This window comes from Taudactylus pleione, unplaced genomic scaffold (assembly GCF_031769625.1).
Source record: "Taudactylus pleione unplaced genomic scaffold, aTauple2 ptg000778l, whole genome shotgun sequence".
Classification (NCBI taxonomy): Eukaryota; Metazoa; Chordata; class Amphibia; order Anura; family Myobatrachidae; genus Taudactylus; species Taudactylus pleione.
The window spans coordinates 1,218,483-1,238,005 of record NW_028285180.1 but is presented as its reverse complement, the minus strand read 5'-3'; the positions used below and the strand labels follow the sequence as shown (position 1 = coordinate 1,238,005).

Genomic DNA, 19,523 nt, shown 5'->3' with positions numbered 1-19,523 from the left:
ATGATGCCATGTTGCAATATCACAGATTTGTACGATCTGTGAATAGAGGTCAACATCGGACCTGGTACATATGTTCCTTGCTCTTGGGCTGTTGGATCCAGCTTGGTGCAGTCTGGTCTTTCAAATGACCATCCAGAAACTGTATGGTCACACAGCGGATCACTGTTCACAGGTCATCATGAGAAGCTCATTTGACATTCACATGTGTTTGCATTAATGAGATCCCTCAGCACACCACTCAAGTATCCTAAGTATGCTATAGTAAGAACTATATATTAAATAAATGAACAAGTTATTAAGAATCACATAAAACAGGTTGCAATGTTGTAACACCAAAATCATATATTAAAGTGAACATACGCAAGGCAATATTGTCACATTTTAAGTGTATTATAAACAGAGTTAAATGTTTCCATGAAACCCTGGCCTATTTATTGCTTAATGAATATACAACAAACAGTGTTCTCACTGTAATGCGGCTCAATATATATTTGTGATCAGTATTTTCATGCATTTATATTAGTTTTCCACCCTTAATACAAGACAAATAGATTCAATAACCTCAGAAACAAGGCTGTGATGTAAACAATTTTATCATTTAAAAATTTAGAAGACAATCTGGAAAAATATTTTTTATCATATACAAAGTACAGATGTTAGGTACATTAAATACAGTGTAAGGTTGTCTAAATGTTTCTAGTAATGTAAGGTTTACCTTTCTGTACAGATCAATTATGAAATAATCCTTCATTTTGCTCATTTGTGATCTCCAAAGGAAAAGAGAAGAGAACCAGCTACCATGAAGTGACATCCAGTATGCTTTGCTTGTATTGCAGCATAAATCCAGGTCTATTCACTGACAACAGGGGCAGGGAATTTTTTTATTATAGAAATATAGGCCACACAGTGTAATTATTGAGGATGACCTATATGAAATCATGAAGTATAAGGCTTCTTTGCTACGTATAGATTGTGATAGCAGGCCTACTTTCTCCAAGTCCATTGTCACCTATGAGACCCTTATTTCACTATTGTTTTTATATTTCAGAAGAATTTATAGAGGCACACAAGAGGACCATGGTCTATATATGCACCATTCTAACGTCCATATAAACTGCAATGCAAGGTGCACATATCATGTCCCATCTGCCAACCAGTACACTTTACTTAATTGAGATTGTAAGACGCCTGCACAGTTCATCTATCATACCAAATACCATTGCTTTATAGCAATCTATGTTGTACAATAACAGTACTATGTATTGCTAGGTCACTGGTGTCTTACCTTGTCCTGCAGTTAAGTGTTTATATCATGAAATGATCTCTCTTATTCCCAGGACCATTACCAGACCATTTACCACATCTCTATCTTCCGTAATACTTTGCCATTTATTGCCTCATGCACAGAACGTTCCTTGTCACTGACATTACTACAGACTCATTGTAGGTGCCTGACCCCTTATAAAAGTGCCAAAAAACATTGACTTATTCAAGACTTTTGGACCATTTAAACTCTTGGCACACATGCATGCCTATCCTACTATATGAATTTCTTTATAATAAATATTCTGTGGGCTCCAAAGTAATTATATTAATTTATTACAGTGGTAGGAAATTATGTAGATTGTCAAAATTCAGTATTAAAAATGAGTGTTTCCAAAAGAGGATTTAGGGAACCAACCCTGTATGTAATTATTTGGATCTATATCTAGGGTGAGAAACTAGATATTAGTAGCCAGGTTACTAGAAAGGCTTGGGACAAAGCAGCCCCTATACAATTCCTGCTGTGAGATAAGTGACACACACTGATGCCTCCTCTCTTGTATACCTACACAGTATAGCCAGTTAAAGAATGAATAAATATACTACGCTGAAGCATCTATTCCACAAGTTCTCAAACTTGGTCCCCAGGACCCCAAACACTGCATGTTTTCCAGGTCTCCTCACAGAATCGCAAGTGAAATAATTAGCTCCAACTGTGGATCTTTTAATATGTTCCCGTGAGTAATGACTACACCTGTGCTCCTCCTGGGTGACCTGGAAAACGTCACTCTTTTGGGGTCCAGAGGACAGAGTTTGAAAACCACTGATCTATTCTATACCATGCTCACAAGAGCAGTTGTCTGTTATGTCACATATAATCGTGCCAGTCCATAGGGCTTTTACCAGGTCTCCTCATTCTCTGACAGGCCACTTTTATGTGTCTGTCCAGACCGCTGCTGATATAACTAATGAGAGAGAATATGGATGGTCAGTGGGGTAAGTGCCCTTCTCTAGCTCCTGCTCCTTGAACTGTAGATGGTTCCTGCCAGTCAGTGCCTCCACATTACTGCCACATCCATCAGTTACAGGCATGTCAGGTGCATCTCATGTCACTGTCCATCGGATGCCATACTGATGCCACCAAAAGGTGCCCATGTCACAGGGTCATAGCCTGCCAGCTGCTGATATAAATAATAAGAGAATGTGAATGGTCAGGGTGAGTGTCCTTCTCTGTAGCATTTCCTCTGCTGTGTAGCCAGTCAGTGACAGTACATAGCTGCAATGTCCAACAGCCACTGGCAGGTCAATGCCCATTGGATGCCACACTGCTGCTGCATCAGGTGCCCATGTCACAGGGTCAGGGCCTGCCTGGGCACTATGAGCTGGCTCCTGCTGCAGGTGCTGTCCCTCCTCTCCCGTCTCATGTCCCCGGGGTAGCTGGGCAGGATGCCCCCGGAGAGTCCCTGGTAGACGTCGGGCGATGTGACCCGGCGGAACAGGCGGCTGCACGGTGATGCCTCTCCTCTGTCCGGCCCGTCCCAGCTGTGTACCCGCTGGATGCCGTGCTCCGGGACCCGCAGGGACTCTCTTGCCGCCGTGCTGGCCGGGGAGCAGCTGGATGAGCGGCTGAGGACGCCCCGGAGCTGGCTCCTCTCCTCCTCCTCTTCCCTCCGGTGGGTGAAGGGCCGTGCGAAGCGCTCCAGCATCTGCCGGGATAGAGGCTTGGGGCTGCGGCCAGTCCCGTCCTCGCCCCTCTCCGCCGCCTCTCCTCTGCGGGACGCGGACAGGGCTCTCTCGCACTCCCAGTGCCCGGACACCCGGGCGGCGTCTAGAGCCGACACCCCGGCCCGGTTGGTGGCGTCCAGCCGCAGCCCGAAGCGCTTGTAGGAGCGCAGGAGGAAGTGCAGCTCGGCGCTGCGGCCGCAGGAGGCGGCGTACATCAGCGCCCGGTTCCCGGCCAGGTCAGGGATCTCCGGGTCCGCGCTGCGCTGCACCAGCAACTTCACGGCGTCCAGGTGTCCGAGCTCGCAGGCCAGGCTGAGCGCCGTGCGTCCCGCCTCGTCCTGTCCGTTCACCTCCGCGCCCTTGTCCAACAGCAGCCGCACGAAGCGACCCCGGAGCTCGTCCTCCCGCAGGCAGACAGCGAACATGAGCGGGGTCCGGCCCTGCTCCCCCGCGGGGGAGTTCACGATCCTCTGGTCCAGAGCGTCCAGCACGAAGCGGGCCAGGTGCACCTTCCCCCCGTGCATGGCGTCCAGGAAGGTGCGGGTGCCGGAGCTGCGCCGGAGGTCCCTAGGCCGGAGCATGGTGCTGGTTGCCGGCTCTCGGCGTGGAGCCACGGGCTGCAGAGCAGTAGTGTCCGGGTGTCACACCCGCTGCTGTCACCACCGGGTCCCCCAGTGCGGTTGAGTAGTCCCGGGGCCTCCGGAGCCAGCGCCTCTTATACTCCATTGTAGCCATAGTAACGGCGGGTACCAGTGATGCTGCTGCTGGTCGGGGAGGGTCAGAGAGAGGAGACTCCCTCACTGTCTGCGCCGGGAACTGAGCGTGGGGAAGATGGACCAAACCTCCTAAAGGTGACAGGGGGAGAAGTTTCCCATAGTAACCAATCAGCTCAGTTATCATTTAACTAGTACAGTCTACAAGCTAGAATCCTTACATGGGACAGGGGTGATGGCAAGGGGTCCTAAAGCAGGGGGGTAGGCGGAGGTGTGGCACTCCAGCTGGTGCTGTAGATTCGAACTACACATCCCAGCATGCCCAGTCACAGTTTTGCAGGGCATGCTGGGATGTGTAGTTCCACAGCAGCTGGAGTGTCACACGTTGCCTACCATAAGTGAATGACTTGCAGAGAGACAGAGATAAGTCCTGTATGACTGACATTCCTGAGGGACAGGAGAAAGTGGGTGGGTTGGGTGGGTGGGTGGGTGTGGAGACAGGGCGGAGACAGGGCAGAGAGCACAGGAGGTCTCTATACAGATACTGACTGGGAATCTGTGTGATAATACTAATATACTACTTCTAACAGATGATGATGTTACAGTGCAGGGACTGTTCATGTCTGAGTGGGAAGATAGATGTTGCCTTTGACAGTAACAGGAAAGTGCATTCAAAGTAATTGCGGATTACACTCCTGTGAGTCATGCAGTTCCCTGTGTCTCTTGAGATCTGATTAAGTTTTTCTGATCCTGTTCAAAAGGATAGTTCTGAATACTGAAATACTGGCTATATCAAGTTAAAGGAATTTCGAAAGGATGAAAGTACTAAAGCAACTCATTAAATGTAATATAATATTTCATTGATAAAGGGGTAGGTTGGATTTTAAAGTGCTCCAGGAAAATGTTCTAAAACTGCCCTCTTGTTGTTGTTACTGGGATCAGCCTGTCAGTAGGTTCACGATACCCAGGCACCTGCAAGGCTATTTGCCAGCAGAAATTGGTGGAGATTGTATACAGGAGAGATATCTGAACAGACTACCGAGTCAGCACTACCATCAGCCTATGATTCGCTACAATACCGTGGATGTGGTAATATATTTGCATTCCCAGACAAATAATTAAATAAAGAATAGCTTTACTGTATTTATTTAATACAAATCACATTTACCCACAGTTCCAGGCACAGGGGCTGATTTATCAATATCAGTACGATCATTAACGTTGCACGCCGCTACCAATTGCTACTGGAATGTATCAACATGCTTTTGCCTGATATTTTGCTGTCTTGCCGAGGAATAGCTGAAAGTTTTGCATGAGCTTTGTGCTGAGTTAAAGCCGGGCATACGCATAAACCATGTATTAGGGGTGGCCAATTGCCAGTCCTCTATGGCCATCATGTCTACAAAATCATTTATCAATAAGCCCATACTCAATGCACTCTGGGTGTGATAGTGCACATGATCGCATTGTAGTCTGAAATGATAGCGCTGGGATGAATGAAATAGCACCCGCAGGGACAGGGATTTGAAAGGAGCCCGTACCTACGATGTGCTCAGAGTAAAGAGACCGAATCAGCGATCTCTTTACCCCCCCTTCCCCCGGGACTCCTGCGAGTGTTTTCAGGGGAATAAGCCACAAATATTTATTGTTAAAAAGGCTCCCAAATATCATGATACATTGGGTATGGAAATCAATCTTTCTGAAAGGTCGGAGATCTATGTCCATCCCTAATTTGTATTTGTAACTATGACCTACATTCAGGCTGCATATCTTATCGTTAGTCAATGGTAATATGTCTTGGAAATTCAGGCAAGGGACTAATGATAGGCGTCTAAATCCTGATGCCTATCATTATCCACCCACCGAAATCCCAACGCCTGGCATACTGAACGAAGGTAAGCTGGGCGTCATGAGCGAGGGAGGGTTAGGTTTAGGGAGCGGGGAGGGGGGGTTTGGTCTAGGCACCCCTGGGGGGAGGTTAGGGTTAGGCACTAGGGGGGGAGATTAGGCACCCTTAAGGGAGGCTTAGGGGCGGAGAGGGGAGGGTTAGATAGCTTACTTACCTCCATCTGTACCCGCGATCTTCGACATGCTGGTGTCGGGATTACAACCACTGGGCTCACGTCCGGCGGTAAACATATCACACCCGATCAGAGAATAATGAGGTAACTCAAGGATGTGCAATTAATCTCAGAGAAGTAGAAAGCCAGCAATAAAGTAGATCTGCTACCTTGGCTACACTTAGTATAACACGTTAATCTCTGGCTGGTGTGGAAGTACAAGTCCCAGCATGCTGGTTGGGTGGAAAAGCTGTGACTTGTAGGTTCATTACATGTGAAGGGTTAAATAGAAAAGACACTTCGTATCGGCCACTCTTGTGCTTGACATACTGTGAATTGTGAGTGATGCAGCTGTTTGCGCTAAAGTGCAATGTAACACTATTGGGCCCATTCATTATTGATCTCATTTGTAATGTGATCTGGGCACAATATAACCGCCCATGATCGCATTGCAGGATGCGATCATATCAGCAAAATGTGTTACTGAGCACTTGCAGGGACAGGGGATCTGAAAGAAGCCCGTTCTTGCGATGTGCTGGGAGTGAACGCATCAGCGGTCTCTTCACTCCTGTGCTAGAGCTCCTGCGCATGCGTGGTCTACAGTACAGGCCACACATGTGCGGCAGCCATGTTCAAATGGAACCCTCTCCTGGCTGGTTATGCGATATGTAGTCTAGCCCATGCCATAGGCTACAGCAGCTTATGCTATCTTCAGGAATGGGTATGTAATACCGGCAATCAGGATGCATCCTGTCAAAATACAGACAGCGGCATTCCGATGGTTGGTATCCCGACGGGTCGGGTAAGTATACTTACCCTCCACCTTCTCCCCCTAATCCTCCCTTATTGTAGCCTAACCCTAACCCTCCACACCCCGCACCCCAACCCTCTCCATTAGTGCTTAAACCTAAGTCTCCCCCCTTCGTGCCTAACCCTAACCCTCCGCCCTTAGTGCCTAAACCTAAGTCTCACCCGTTCGTGCCTATCCCTAACCCTCCGCTCTTAGTGCCTAAACCTAAGTCTCCCCCCTTCGTGCCTATCCCTAACCCTCCGCCCTTAGTGCCTAAACCTAAGTCTCACCCCTTCGTGCCTAACCCTCCCCCCTTAGTGCCTAAATCTAAGTCTCCCCCCTTCGTGCCTAACCCTAACCCTCCGCCCTTAGTGCCTAAACCTAAGTCTCCCCCCTTCGTGCCTATCCCTAACCCTCCGCCCTTAGTGCCTAAACCTAAGTCTCCCCCCTTCGTGCCTATCCCTAACCCTCCGCCCTTAGTGCCTAAACCTAAGTCTCACCCCTTCGTGCCTATCCCTAACCCTCCGCCCTTAGTGCCTAAACCTAAGTCTCCCTCCTTCGTGCCTAACCCTAACCCTCCGGCCTCAGTGCCTAAACCTAAGTCTCTCCCCTTTGTGCCTAACCCTCCCCCCTTAGTGCCTAAACCTAAGTCTCTCCCCTTCGTGCCTAACCCTAACCCCCCTCCTAGGGGTGCCTAACCCTAACCCCCCCCCCCAAACCCTAACGCTAACACTGCCATGCTACCTAAACCTAATACTCCTGCCGCGGCTAACAGCTAAGACGCCCCCGGCTTACCTCATTCGGGCTGGCGTCTTGTCTGTATTCTGGCGTCAGGATTAAGATAGGCGTCGGTATTTCAACGCCTATCTTAAGCTGCGGAACACTTGTGGCGCCATATAAATAAACGATAATAATAATAAAATGTTTATTATAGCAAAATAATATATTTTTGTAATGGGAATTTAAGCTTTTACATAGGAACAAAGATTTAGTTACATTAGACACTGCTTATACTTAAAAGAGATTATGTGATGGGGTCTGTGAGTTCAAGTACATTTGCACAGCGTGTCTTGCGTGTTTTAGCACTGCACATGCTCCGGGACCAAATGTTAGCAACTATGGGCAATGCAAAGTAGTGCGCATGTTAGTCCCATCTCCACTTGTGGCTGATAAGATGTAATTGAGCTGTTATGTAGGTAAAGTTCGGAGGGGGGGTGTGATCAGAAGCGCAGACATTGAAAGGAGAGGCTGGGGCAGACAGCGACTAACAGATCATTTGGGATAGACAGGAAAAATGGTAGAGAGGCTGGGGCAGACGGGTGCGCAGAGAGGCTCAGGCAGATGGGAAGGACAAAGACTGGTGAACATCTGAGACAGGGAACAGGCAGAGAGGGGAAGGGGGATGTGGCCTAATCACGGGAAGGCATGGCCATGCCCAATTTAGAAAAAAACGGAAAAATAAAACCCTATTAGCAGGGCTGCTTCGCTGGGGAGGGGGGCGCTGTCAGTGTGATCTCTTTCCCCCACAGGCAGAGGAGAGGAGACTGCAGCCTCCCACTGCAGCCCAGCAGACAGCAGTGTGTGCAGAGCTGCCGACAGGTAAGAGGGAGAGGGGCGGAGTCAGACCGGGCCCCTCCAACAAGCCCAGGCCCGGGTAATTAGTACCCACTCCCCTCTCAGTGCCCCTGTGCAGAGATGCTGGCAGAGAGAATGGAGCTGAGTGGGATGGGCAGAGAGGCTAAGGCAGACATGGATGGGCAGAGAGGCTTGGGCAGCAGTGGAAGTTGGTACACACATGAAAAGAGTAGATGGGCTGACGGAACAGGCACAGAGGCTGGCGCAGACAGGGAACAGGCACAGAGGCTGGCGCAGACGGAACAGGCACAGAGGCTGGCGCAGACAGGGAACAGTTAGAATCTGTTGAAGATAGAAAAAGGTCAAAGAGGCTGACAGAGCAAGGAGAGAGACTGGCACAGACGGGGAAGGAAATTAGGGGAAGGGTAGGGAAGCTGGAATAGACAGAAGATGGAAAAAGACAGTTGAAGAGCAGAAAAGCCAGTGCACACAGTGGAAGAAGAGAGGCTGGTGGTGCAGATGGAATGGGCAGAGAGGCTGGTGGTGCAGACAGGGAAAGTGCAGAGAGACTGACTCAAAGAGCCTGGGGTAGATAGGAACAAGCAGAGAGACTGGGTCAGATAAGGCAGGGCAGAGGCAGGGGCAGACATGGAAATGGCAGAGATGCTGGTGCAGAATGGTAGAGAAGTTAACGCAAACTGGACAGGTAAAGAGAATGTTGACACAGAAGTGTCTGTACCAGTGTACATTTCTGGTTCTCACTTGTACCCTGCCCACTGGTTACTCCTCAAATCACTGGCTGGAACAAGCATAGCACAGCCCCTGACTCACACATACAGTCCGTCCAATTAGCATGATGCTGCAAGGGCCTCACAGCACCGTTCCCTGCAGTAGAACCCACTATCGTGCGGGAAGGGGCTAAGTATCAAGATGACAGTGGGGCCCACCCATGATATTCTCGATCCCCCTTTTGGCCAGTCTGATGCTTATTAGGATTGTCTTTCTGCAGGGATGCATGCAGCTCTGCATACAGGCGAATATACACATCTCATGAATGCAGTAAGGGAGCAATTACGGTTGACTTGTGTTCTCTGCATCGCTCCCAATATATTTAGAACTAGCTGAAGTACCCTGGGTTAAAATGTTCAAGTTACTAAGTTTTATTATGTGATGTCGTCCAAATCCATCCAGTGGAAGGCCCAGAACAGACTCCCGGGGTCAAAGTTCTACCCGGCGCACTCCACTGTGAGGTCCAACTGGCACCACAACCACTCCATTAGGATTCCCAGACCAATTGCCACCCCAGTTTTTATCCAAATCCATCCAGTGGAAGACCCAGAACAGGCTCCCCGGGTCAAAGTTCTGCCCTGCATACACCAACGGGAGGTCCGACCAGGACCCTAACCCTCCTAAAACCTGGCCAGAATCCAACTGGACCACCTTGCGTTGGTTTCATCCCAATCAGTGCAGGGGTGTCCAAATGCATAACATACAGACAAACAGTTAAATGAATTTTATATATAACTTTCTCAAAAGGGAGTTCCATAAATTATTCTTTTCTTTCTGTAAAGTATCAGCTATAAAATGTAACACTATCAGCTGCCTAGTCTGAATGCTGGTATGTTTGGTATAGTATGTGTGTTTATTATAGGTGATTTAAAGTCTGTCATTATTCATTATAAAAAACTTCTCTGACCATTATTTTTCATTAGTGAAACTATCTCCTCCCCCTATTTGTGTGTTTACCTGAACAACTCCATGATTATCTATACTAATCAGGGAAACTTTGTCTTATTTATGCAACTCCCAGTAACTGTTTTGTACATCATTCAATTATTCTTGTATATGTTCCCTTGCTTAAATAAAGATTGCAAAAAATAAAATTATACACAAGTGAAAAGAGCAAGAATATTGTGGGTAAAAATTTTGATAAAAGGGTAACCTTATACATACCTTCCGACATATTGGAGATTAAATGTGATGCCCCTTGCACGCACCTTAATGTGGGTACATATTAGGCGACCCACGATACGATGCCCGATAGGGCCGATGAACGACGAGTTAATGGTACACACTGCACGCTCCGCTGACCGCACCCCGATATGTCATTCACCGGCACCATTGAACTTGCCAGCGTCGGGCGCTGGGCTGCTCCATCGCCCGTGCATGCACGCATGGCGGAACGACCCCGATGTTGGGCAGAGTGGATGCACATAGTGGGTACACTAGATGATGTGCCCACTATGTCAGTTCGATCCTCCATATCATCTAGTGTGTACCCAACATTAGGCGTATGCCGTAAAGGGGCATGGCTTCATGGGCTGGGGTGTGGTCTCGCAACATACCCCCGTTTACATCACTCTGGGGGCGTACCCAGCACTCCTGAAGATGCTGTTCTGCACCCAGGCTCTCACCGCATTGTGTTGATGCAAGGCATCCATTCACCTGCTGCTCTGCTGTATAGAGCAGTGGTAAGAGAGTGCTCCCCCACAACACACCTTCCCGCTGGGAGACTGCAATCCCCGGAAAGCGGAACGCTTGGGGGTATGCCTTATGTCCTTAAGGCAGGGGCATAGTGTGGGCTGAATATGTGCCGATTACTTAGCTTTTCACAAATGTACTCATTGGCCGTCACGATCATTCACCTGGTCCCCTGCAGCAGAACAACGCTAATGACAGAGGTGCTATCGGAAGCTCCTCCACTCCTCATACTTGCCTATTCTCCAGGAAAGTGCAAGAGATTCCCATTTTATGGGTAATCCCCAGAAGAGTGGGTGGATTTCCCACATCCCACCCACTTCCTAGTGAAGTGGGTAGGATGGGGAGATAATACCCGGAATCACGGGTCCGTATGGTGTGGGCAGGGCTAAAATGATGCGTCATGCCATTTTAGCCCTGACCCTTTCCCACAGACTCACAATTCACGGCATTTTGCTGCGATGGAGATGAGGTCTAATAATGAGAGGTGCTCAACCTCTCCCCCAAATTGGTCAGCTGCATCTCTCCTGGCTTCTCCTGGAGAGGAGCAACTAAAAGTCAGGAAGTATGGCACACCTGTGCATGGCTGCCTGCTGCCTACTGCTATATAGAAGCAGCATGAAGCCACTGAATTTCAATAAAGGGCGCAGCACTTCCTCTTCACATGCTGCGTCCCCTGATGTTTGCTTCATCCCCCACTCCCACCCCCTGCCTTTTATTGGTCACTTGCTGACCTCTGTTCCTGAACCAGTTTCCCTCACATGTATTCCTCCCACTCCCCCAAGTGTATCTCTTTATTGTGTGTGTGTCTGTCTGGTGTCCTTTATGGGATGGCAGTTCTTAACGTGTACACAGAGTGGACCAGGAGACAAAGAACTGGGTCTGACAACAAGGCCTATGGTCGTAAACAACTACTGGATGCTCAAGCAGAGAGTGGGCAGACTTGTTCAGGCCCATAGACGGGCAACAGTGCATCAAATTACGGATAACCTGAATCAGGGACCAATTCAAATAGCATCTTGATTAATTGTATATAGTTCTTCAAATAATATAGTTCTGCAAATTATACTTTCCCTGATATGGCTATAATTGTTAGACTTGACCCCTGTGCTTTTTTGTCTATGGAAAAAGGTGCCAATACTCATTACAAATTGATACAAGATTTATAGTAGCATCCATATTCTTAATAAGAGTTCATATACTTATTTTATTCCAAACAAACAAAAATGGCAGCTGCTCAATCAATCTAGCAGAACTAATCAGGTGAATGAAAGGGAGGGGTCATATTAAGTAGAAAAAGGAGGGGGATTTAACCCCCTATTATTCCTCAGCACACTGAATAGTACTTGCAACAATATATGAAGACTATATGGTCATAGAAATTCAGAGATATTGGTTGCATGCATTTGCAAATACATGGGAAGCTGCTAGGCCACGTCACGGCTTCTCTGTCACTAGCAGTCCCTAACACTAGGAGGTTCACGTCCGGGGCGCAGTGCACCCCGAGAAGCGTCCAGCCCAGGACCCCCCCAGGGCATCACACGAAAATTGGAACAAGAGTGACAGTGCAGTGTAAAGTATAGATGTGTAAGACTAATTAATGAGTGTTGAAAAAAGGGGTTAAAATATATGTGAAATATTACATGAAAAAAATACAAACATTGGCCCTCATTCAGACCCACTCGCAAGCGGGCGCACGTACGTTAGGCGTACGTACAAAAATATTTAAATTCAATGGCTCGCTCGTATTTTCGTTCGCATCTAAAATTCCTCCCAAAACTCTGACGACCCCTCCTCTAACTAACGAGCGTACAAAATAGCGAGCGTACATCCCCGAAATGGCTTGAAAGGAACGCACGCACAAGTATAAACAGGAAGTGGCCTTGTCAGATGTCGATTACCTGCTCCTTTATTCTGCCTACCTCCATCAATCGTATCATGCCAATCAATGTATCAATTAGCTTAATTGTTTGTTTTTTTCAACACAATGCAAGAAACTTTACTCTTGTCCGTGTTTGTGTTTACCCGCAGAATACGTACGGATGAAACATTCGCTTTTATTGTTCAAAAAACATGTGAACCACAATTAAACAATTGTACTATTGCTGTGGATCCCCGCATATTTCCCTGGGTTCATTTCTTTATTTAAATTTGCTTACGCATGTCACTGCATCAAGCCTATCCTAACTCTCCAGAGATTTCTGGCCCTGTCGAACACATGACTCATACACTAACCAATAAAATTGCTCCTGTTAATTTCCAAAATACATTAGCCAATCAGAAAATTTTTACACACTTTATCAAAAATGATTTTTAAGAAAAACACCATTGCCATCATGAGAGCCTCCGCATTCACCAGGCGCGAGCTGCTGGTGCTTACGGAGGTCATGGATCGCCGGATCACCAGCCAGCCTCAACCCATGACCAACCGGCAGAAGCGCTCCGCGTATGCGGAGGCACGGTCCCGCCTGCGGTCCTTCGGCTCACGCCGCAACATCGGGCAGCTGGAGCGCAGGTGGTCCGACCTGCAACGGCGAACGCCCCGCTTGCTGGCATGCTTTCGCATGCAGATCCTGGCAAGTAAGTGTTATGTATTGTGGTTTTAATGTTTGTGGGGAAAACTGCGTGTGCATGTTTTCCTGTCTGTTCTATTTATTATTTGTACTCATATCTGCGTGTGCATGTTTTCCTGTCTGTTCTATTTATTATTTGTACTCATATCTGCGTGTGCATGTTTTCCTGTCTGTTCTATTTATTATTTGTACTCATATCTGCGTGTGCATGTTTTCCTGTCTGTTCTATTTATTATTTGTACTCATATCTGCGTGTGCATGTTTTCCTGTCTGTTCTATTTATTATTTGTACTCATATCTGCGTGTGCATGTTTTCCTGTCTGTTCTATTTATTATTTGTACTCATATCTGCGTGTGCATGTTTTCCTGTCTGTTCTATTTATTATTTGTACTCATATCTGCGTGTGCATGTTTTCCTGTCTGTTCTATTTATTATTTGTACTCATATCTGCGTGTGCATGTTTCCCCTCTATTTCTGATTTATTAATTCTACTGCTATTTGGCTTTTTTTTTTTTTTTTTTTTTTATTAGTTTGGTTGCCCGGATTTGTCCATAAACTAAACGCAATTTCTTTGACATATTTTAGGGGGACAGCCAAGACTCCGCCGTCACCGTCCGTCCAGACGGCGTTCCCGGCCACTATCCCCAACCCCCAGCCAACACTCCACCCCAAATCTTTCCCATATTCCCCACTCCTCCCCATCCTTCCCAGACCCTCTCCCGGAAATGTCGGGCCTCCTTCCCCTCCGTCCCACTTCCCCCTCTCCTCCACCCACCCCTCTTCCAATTACCCCCTCCCCGGAGTCCATCATAACTCCGCCCCATTCTTTGGGTAATGACGGATCCTCCGAGGAGGATCATGGAGGTTTGCCCGGAGCTCCCGTTTTGTCTCCCGGTATGTTTTTTTTTTGTTTTTTTTAAAGCACAAACTGTTTGTATGTAATCATGTGTCGTGCCTTTCTTCGTGTTTTTGTGGCTTGACTTTTGGTGATTGTGAAGGTTTGCCTTTACCTCTTCCTGGTGATTTAAACATACACATATCATACCTGTGGGAATTTGTACCTAGGCCTTGTATTTTTGCCAGCCCCCCCTTTTTTTTTTTGTTTTTGGGTTTAGGAGTGATTTGGTTGTGTTTTTTTTTTTTATGTGGATTCCCTATTGTTGTATTAACCCACACACTTTTCTCACCCACAGAGGAACAGAGGCGTCGGCAAGAGGTGGCGGATGTTGTGGGGCAGATGCGCCAACATGTCATCGGCATTCTGGTGGCCCTCGACCGGCTGTCTGGCCTCCTTCGGCATTAGTTTTTTTATTTTTGTTCTATTTTCCAATTAAATTTATTAAGACAAATATACGTTGTGGCTCATTTTTAAAAACCAAAACCAAGATAGTTTAGCCTGACATAAGTAGACTGTTCCTGCAAGGATTTCCCTTTTTTAAAAGTTAGATTGTGTTTTGTCTTTGTATGTCAAACAGACACAAGAAACACATAACAGTAACAATGTCATTTCCCTTTTTGGGTGTAGTGTCAATTACATATTTCTACATTTTCCAGGTTCCTACTTGGTGCGCAAGCTGCTTAGGCCAATCTTACAAATCCCAAGGTTGGGCCAGGCTTCCTTTTGGTGTGGATTGGGAAGCTGAAAACATATTTCAGTTTAGCTCAACTGGCGTCAGTACTGGTTTACCCCTTAGTCAAATGTAACTTGTGTTAACCTGGTTACACTTGCTGTTAACGTCCCAAAAAAGGAAGACCATTTCACTCTTCAAACATTTATTCACAACATAACAGAGAAAACAAAGTGGTCACTCCCAAAAAAAAAACACAGTGATAAATTCAAATACAACACATACCCAGAAATAATTAAATAAAAACACAAAATCAAGAACTGGTTGACGAAGGAGCATGCCAACATGATTCCACAAACATGGCGTTGCGATATGGGTTCCAGAATATATGCCCAAAAGGACCAGATCCAGGTTTGGTAAGGGTAGCAGGAAGTAGTGAGCGTTGGAGTGCCAAAGATTATGTGAACAAACAGAAGATGGTGAGAAAAATAAAAATAAATTAGATGTTCGCAAACAAACACAAACACATTAGGTATAAACACTGGAGTTTTGTTCAAACTTACCTAAAAAATCTGGCCACCACATCATCGCGTATGGCCCCCCCACATACTGACCTTCGACCAACCTCGGGGGGGCCATCCTCAGGTAAGGCATCCTCTGGCTGCATTGGGACACCACTCCTTATGGCAATGTTGTGAAATATCCCACACAGGACCACAATTTTAGACACCATATCCGGCACATACATGAGCTCGCCACCAGAGCGGTGGAGGCATCTGAATCAGCCTTTTAAAAGGCCGATACAGCGCTCCACCACTTGCCTGGTGGCTGTAAGTGCAGAATTATACGCACTTTGTGGCCCTGGTGTGGGAGCCAAATAAGGAGTGAGCAGCCAGGACATGCAAGGGTATCCACTGTCTCCTGTGAACAAAAATAGACCACATCAGGAACACTGTGTATCAAGCTTAACATTGTTATGTACTAAAGGTCTCCACTTACCCAGAAGCCACGCATCACCAGCTTGTAGGTTGGTTAATTTCTGCCATATCCCTGATTGCCGGATGACGAAGGAGTCATGAGCACTTCCGGGTAATTTAGCATTCAGGGACAGGATCTGGAGGGAGGCATCACATACCACCATTACATTCAGGGAGTGATAGTGTTTCCTGTTTCTAAATATTGCCTCCAGCCGTGCTGGAGGCTGAAGTGGTATGTGAGTACCATCCACAACCCCTATGATGTGTGGGAAGCCAGCTATTTGGTAAAAATTGGCCTTGGCCACACTAAGGGCACCCATATCCAAAGGCATTTTAATAAAATGATGGAGGTGCTTGAAAAGTGCCTCCATCACTGCCCTCAGGATCCTGGAAAAGGAGGATTGGGAGATGCCCGCCACTATTCCCACCGTTGTTTGAAACGATCCTGAGGCACAGAAATGTAACACCGCCATAAATTGCGTCAGTGGTGGTATTGCTGTTGGACTGTCAATTTGCCGCTCAAGATCACTTTCTATTAATGAGAGAGTGTCTATGATGATTTTGGGAGGTAGACGGTAGCGTCTTAAAACCTCATCATCGGGCATTCCAAAAAGGGTGACACGTGTTCGAAATATCTGGGGCCTTGCATGCCTACGATGCCTACGCCTGGGACGAGTTTGAGGTTGGTCGTCTTCCGGGAGCAGGGCCAGAACAATTCGCCCCAGATCTACCTGAAATTCAAAGTTTACAATGTAAGGCTTTTGAGCCACCCCAAAAGTAAGAAAAAACAACTTAGCTTTCTGATACCATCCATAGCTGCTTACATGCCGGGGTATTGTCATGATACGTATAAACTGTAAAAAAGGCAAAAATGAGACTTCAAAAATTTAGAGGGTGAATTTTTTTTTTTCAAATTGTTGCAAGCCAACACAGAAAATAGCCGAAACACACATTTGGCCATCGATGAAAACGACATTGCACACCGTACGTCAAATAGGGTTCAAATGGACCCCAAAAATGGAAAAGGGAAAAGCAGAACTGGATTACATGATGAATAAGCCGCCAAAAATGCGTTAATTAGTTCGCAAATGCAAGTCACTACACCAACAGTCAAAAATGCGGTAATTAATTCGCAAATGCAAGTCACTACACCAACAGTCAAAAATGCGGTAATTAATTCGCAAATGCAAGTCACTACACCAACAGTCAAAAATGCGGTAATTAATTCGCAAATGCAAGTCACTACACCAACAGTCAAAAATGCGGTAATTAATTCGCAAATGCAAGTCACTACACCAACAGTCAAAAATGCGGTAATTAATTCGCAAATGCAAGTCACTACACCAACTGTCAAAAATGCGGTAATTAGTTCGCAAATGCAAGACAAAAAATGGACTTACCCAACTCGAATATATAAGATTTCCAAAAAAAACGTCTTTGGGTCCGAAAGCCAAAAAAAACTAAAAAAGATGAAATGAGTGTTAAAAAAATTAACTAACCACAAAACAGAAGAAGACACCAATTGGCCACAAATTTGACTGCACAAAACTTACCAAATCAGGAAAGGATGTGGAAAAAAGGAAAAAAATGCGAACGGAAAAACAAAAGAACTGTAGCAAAAACAAACAAAAAACCAACTCTGCCAAATCCTCCAACCGCAAACAACCAAATCCAAACAACTTAACCGCCAACAATCCAACAACCCCACCTCGACTCCACACACACCAAGCCATAAATAGTGTTTATTTTCCCGCACAAATTAAGGATGAATCATAGGGACGCACAATCAATGCTGCGGCCGCAAACAAAGGACGCATGTATAAATACGTCACGAAATCACATTGAATTTCTGGTTGATTTCATTCTGGAAGCAGAAACATGGCTTCAGACCAGGGAAACAATGGCCAAAAATCCGGCGGTAAGGCCTTCATGCATTTTGTCTCCATGATTATTTTAAAACAAATATATTGGTCAAGTTGTGAAGTGGCTAAATCTGCATATTTACCCAAATAGGTGAGGAGGATGACATGGAAGAGACTGCTGGCCCCAGTCAACCCGCCAAAGCTGCCAAAAAAAAAGGCAGCCACATTTCACAAGCAAGGAGATGGAGGTTTTGATCCAGAAGTGCGTTGACATCCTGCCCCAGGCAGCCAGGAATATGAGCCAAAGCCAGAAGTGGAGAATGTGGGAGGAGGTCGCCGTTGCTGTCAATAGGGTGGGTGATTATGTCCGTCTAGCCCGGGATGTCAAACGGCGGTAAGTAAACACTTTCCCATCCTATAAACAAAACCCGTAAAAAAAAGGATAATGGTTCCAATTTCATTCCACAGATGGGCAGACTTCAAATATCGTCTCAAACAAAAACTTGCCGACAGGGCTAGGCATGCAAGGGGGACAGGTGGGGGTCCCACCCCTATGTCATTGAAGTTGACAGACTTAGAAGAGATGGCACAGGGGTGTGTGCAGGCTGTGGAGGTGTTTGGCGTGTCCAACATGGATACGGACATGCCAGACTTTGCGGCTCCTCATGTTGGCCAAGGTAAGTCTTGTGATGTCACCAACTCTGAAATGCTATTGTGCCAATATGTAGATTCTAATGTGAGTCTTTTCTCCAATTTCCTAACAGAGACAGAGGCGGATGAGTCTGCTCCAGAGGGGAGCCTTGGCCGCAGAATTTCTGCTGGCTCTGCAGGGGAGGAACCAGTACATCCGGCTGAGGACCCTGCAGAAGCCAGTCCAGGGCGTGCCCCCTCGCAGGCAGTGGGCCTCCTCACAGAACTCAATTTTAAATCGGATTGCCATACGGAGATTCTGCAGAGGATGGACGCCAGTCTGATACGGGTGGCTGAGGCCCTGGAGCAAAATGCTGCGGCCAACGTGACCATTGCTCAGGCCCTGGCGGAAAATACCAGGGCCAACATCCGCATCGCCGATGCCCTGGAGCAGCTCGTTCGCCAGCACATGGTGGAGCCGACCTCCCTTCCTGCCGGAACATCCGGATCCTCCACCTCTGGCACAACATCAGCCAATCCTCCAAATGTGCCTAGCCCTGTGCCTAGTCCAGAGGCTACAACATCTGCCTCTGGACAGGCCAGCCCGATGGCATCCCGGACCCGGTCTGGCGCCCACCCTCACCCAGCCAAACGGGCGAGAAAACGGTGACAGCAATGGCGACTTTTCCCACACTCCTTCTGTGCTTGGCTCATATTCCTTTCTGGTCAAAACTTCCCTCTCCTTTCTTGTGAAATGTTTTTAAATTTTGTATTTACGCTTATGTTAGCAGTTATGGTTATTTTTTTTTTTGATCAAATATCTTTGCCACAAAAAAAGGCAACAAAATATTAGGCCAATTTGTTTGTGTTTAAACTAGGGATGTGCAGGCTCGGATAGGTTCGAGTTTGCACGTGGAGTTCGGATTTTTCCCTCCAAAAAAACGGAACTCAGAACGAGGCAAAACGTCATCTTACATGGACGAACATCATCATTCCTGGTCTTTTGTCCAGGAATGATGATGTTCGTCCATGTAAGATGACGTTTTGCCTCGTTCTGAGTTCCGTTTTTTTGGAGGGAAAAATCCGAACTCCACGTGCAACCTCGAACCTATCCGAGCCTGCACATCCCTAGTTTAAACAATAAATTAAAAACAAAAAACTGACATTGTATTGTGACATTATTGTACAAATGGGTTACATTTAATCCTGGCCCTAAAGGCAAAAACTGACCCTCTTAAAACAAAAAAAAGGCCTCTTTAAGGAACGTTTCAAAAATCACATAGCGATGCAAATTCCACAGTAAACCAA

General features: G+C 46.7%; 1 protein-coding gene across 1 annotated transcript; it reads right to left on the bottom strand.

Moving 5' to 3' along the window:
- Positions 1 to 504: 504 nt before the first annotated feature.
- LOC148475112 (ankyrin repeat domain-containing protein 63-like) lies at positions 505 to 3,748 on the bottom strand. The gene has a single exon (XM_088457717.1). It carries the CDS (start codon positions 3,567 to 3,569, stop codon positions 2,613 to 2,615), a length of 957 nt encoding a protein of 318 aa, XP_088313843.1. The 5' UTR covers positions 3,570 to 3,748; the 3' UTR covers positions 505 to 2,612.
- Between the last annotated feature and the right edge of the window lie 15,775 nt (positions 3,749 to 19,523).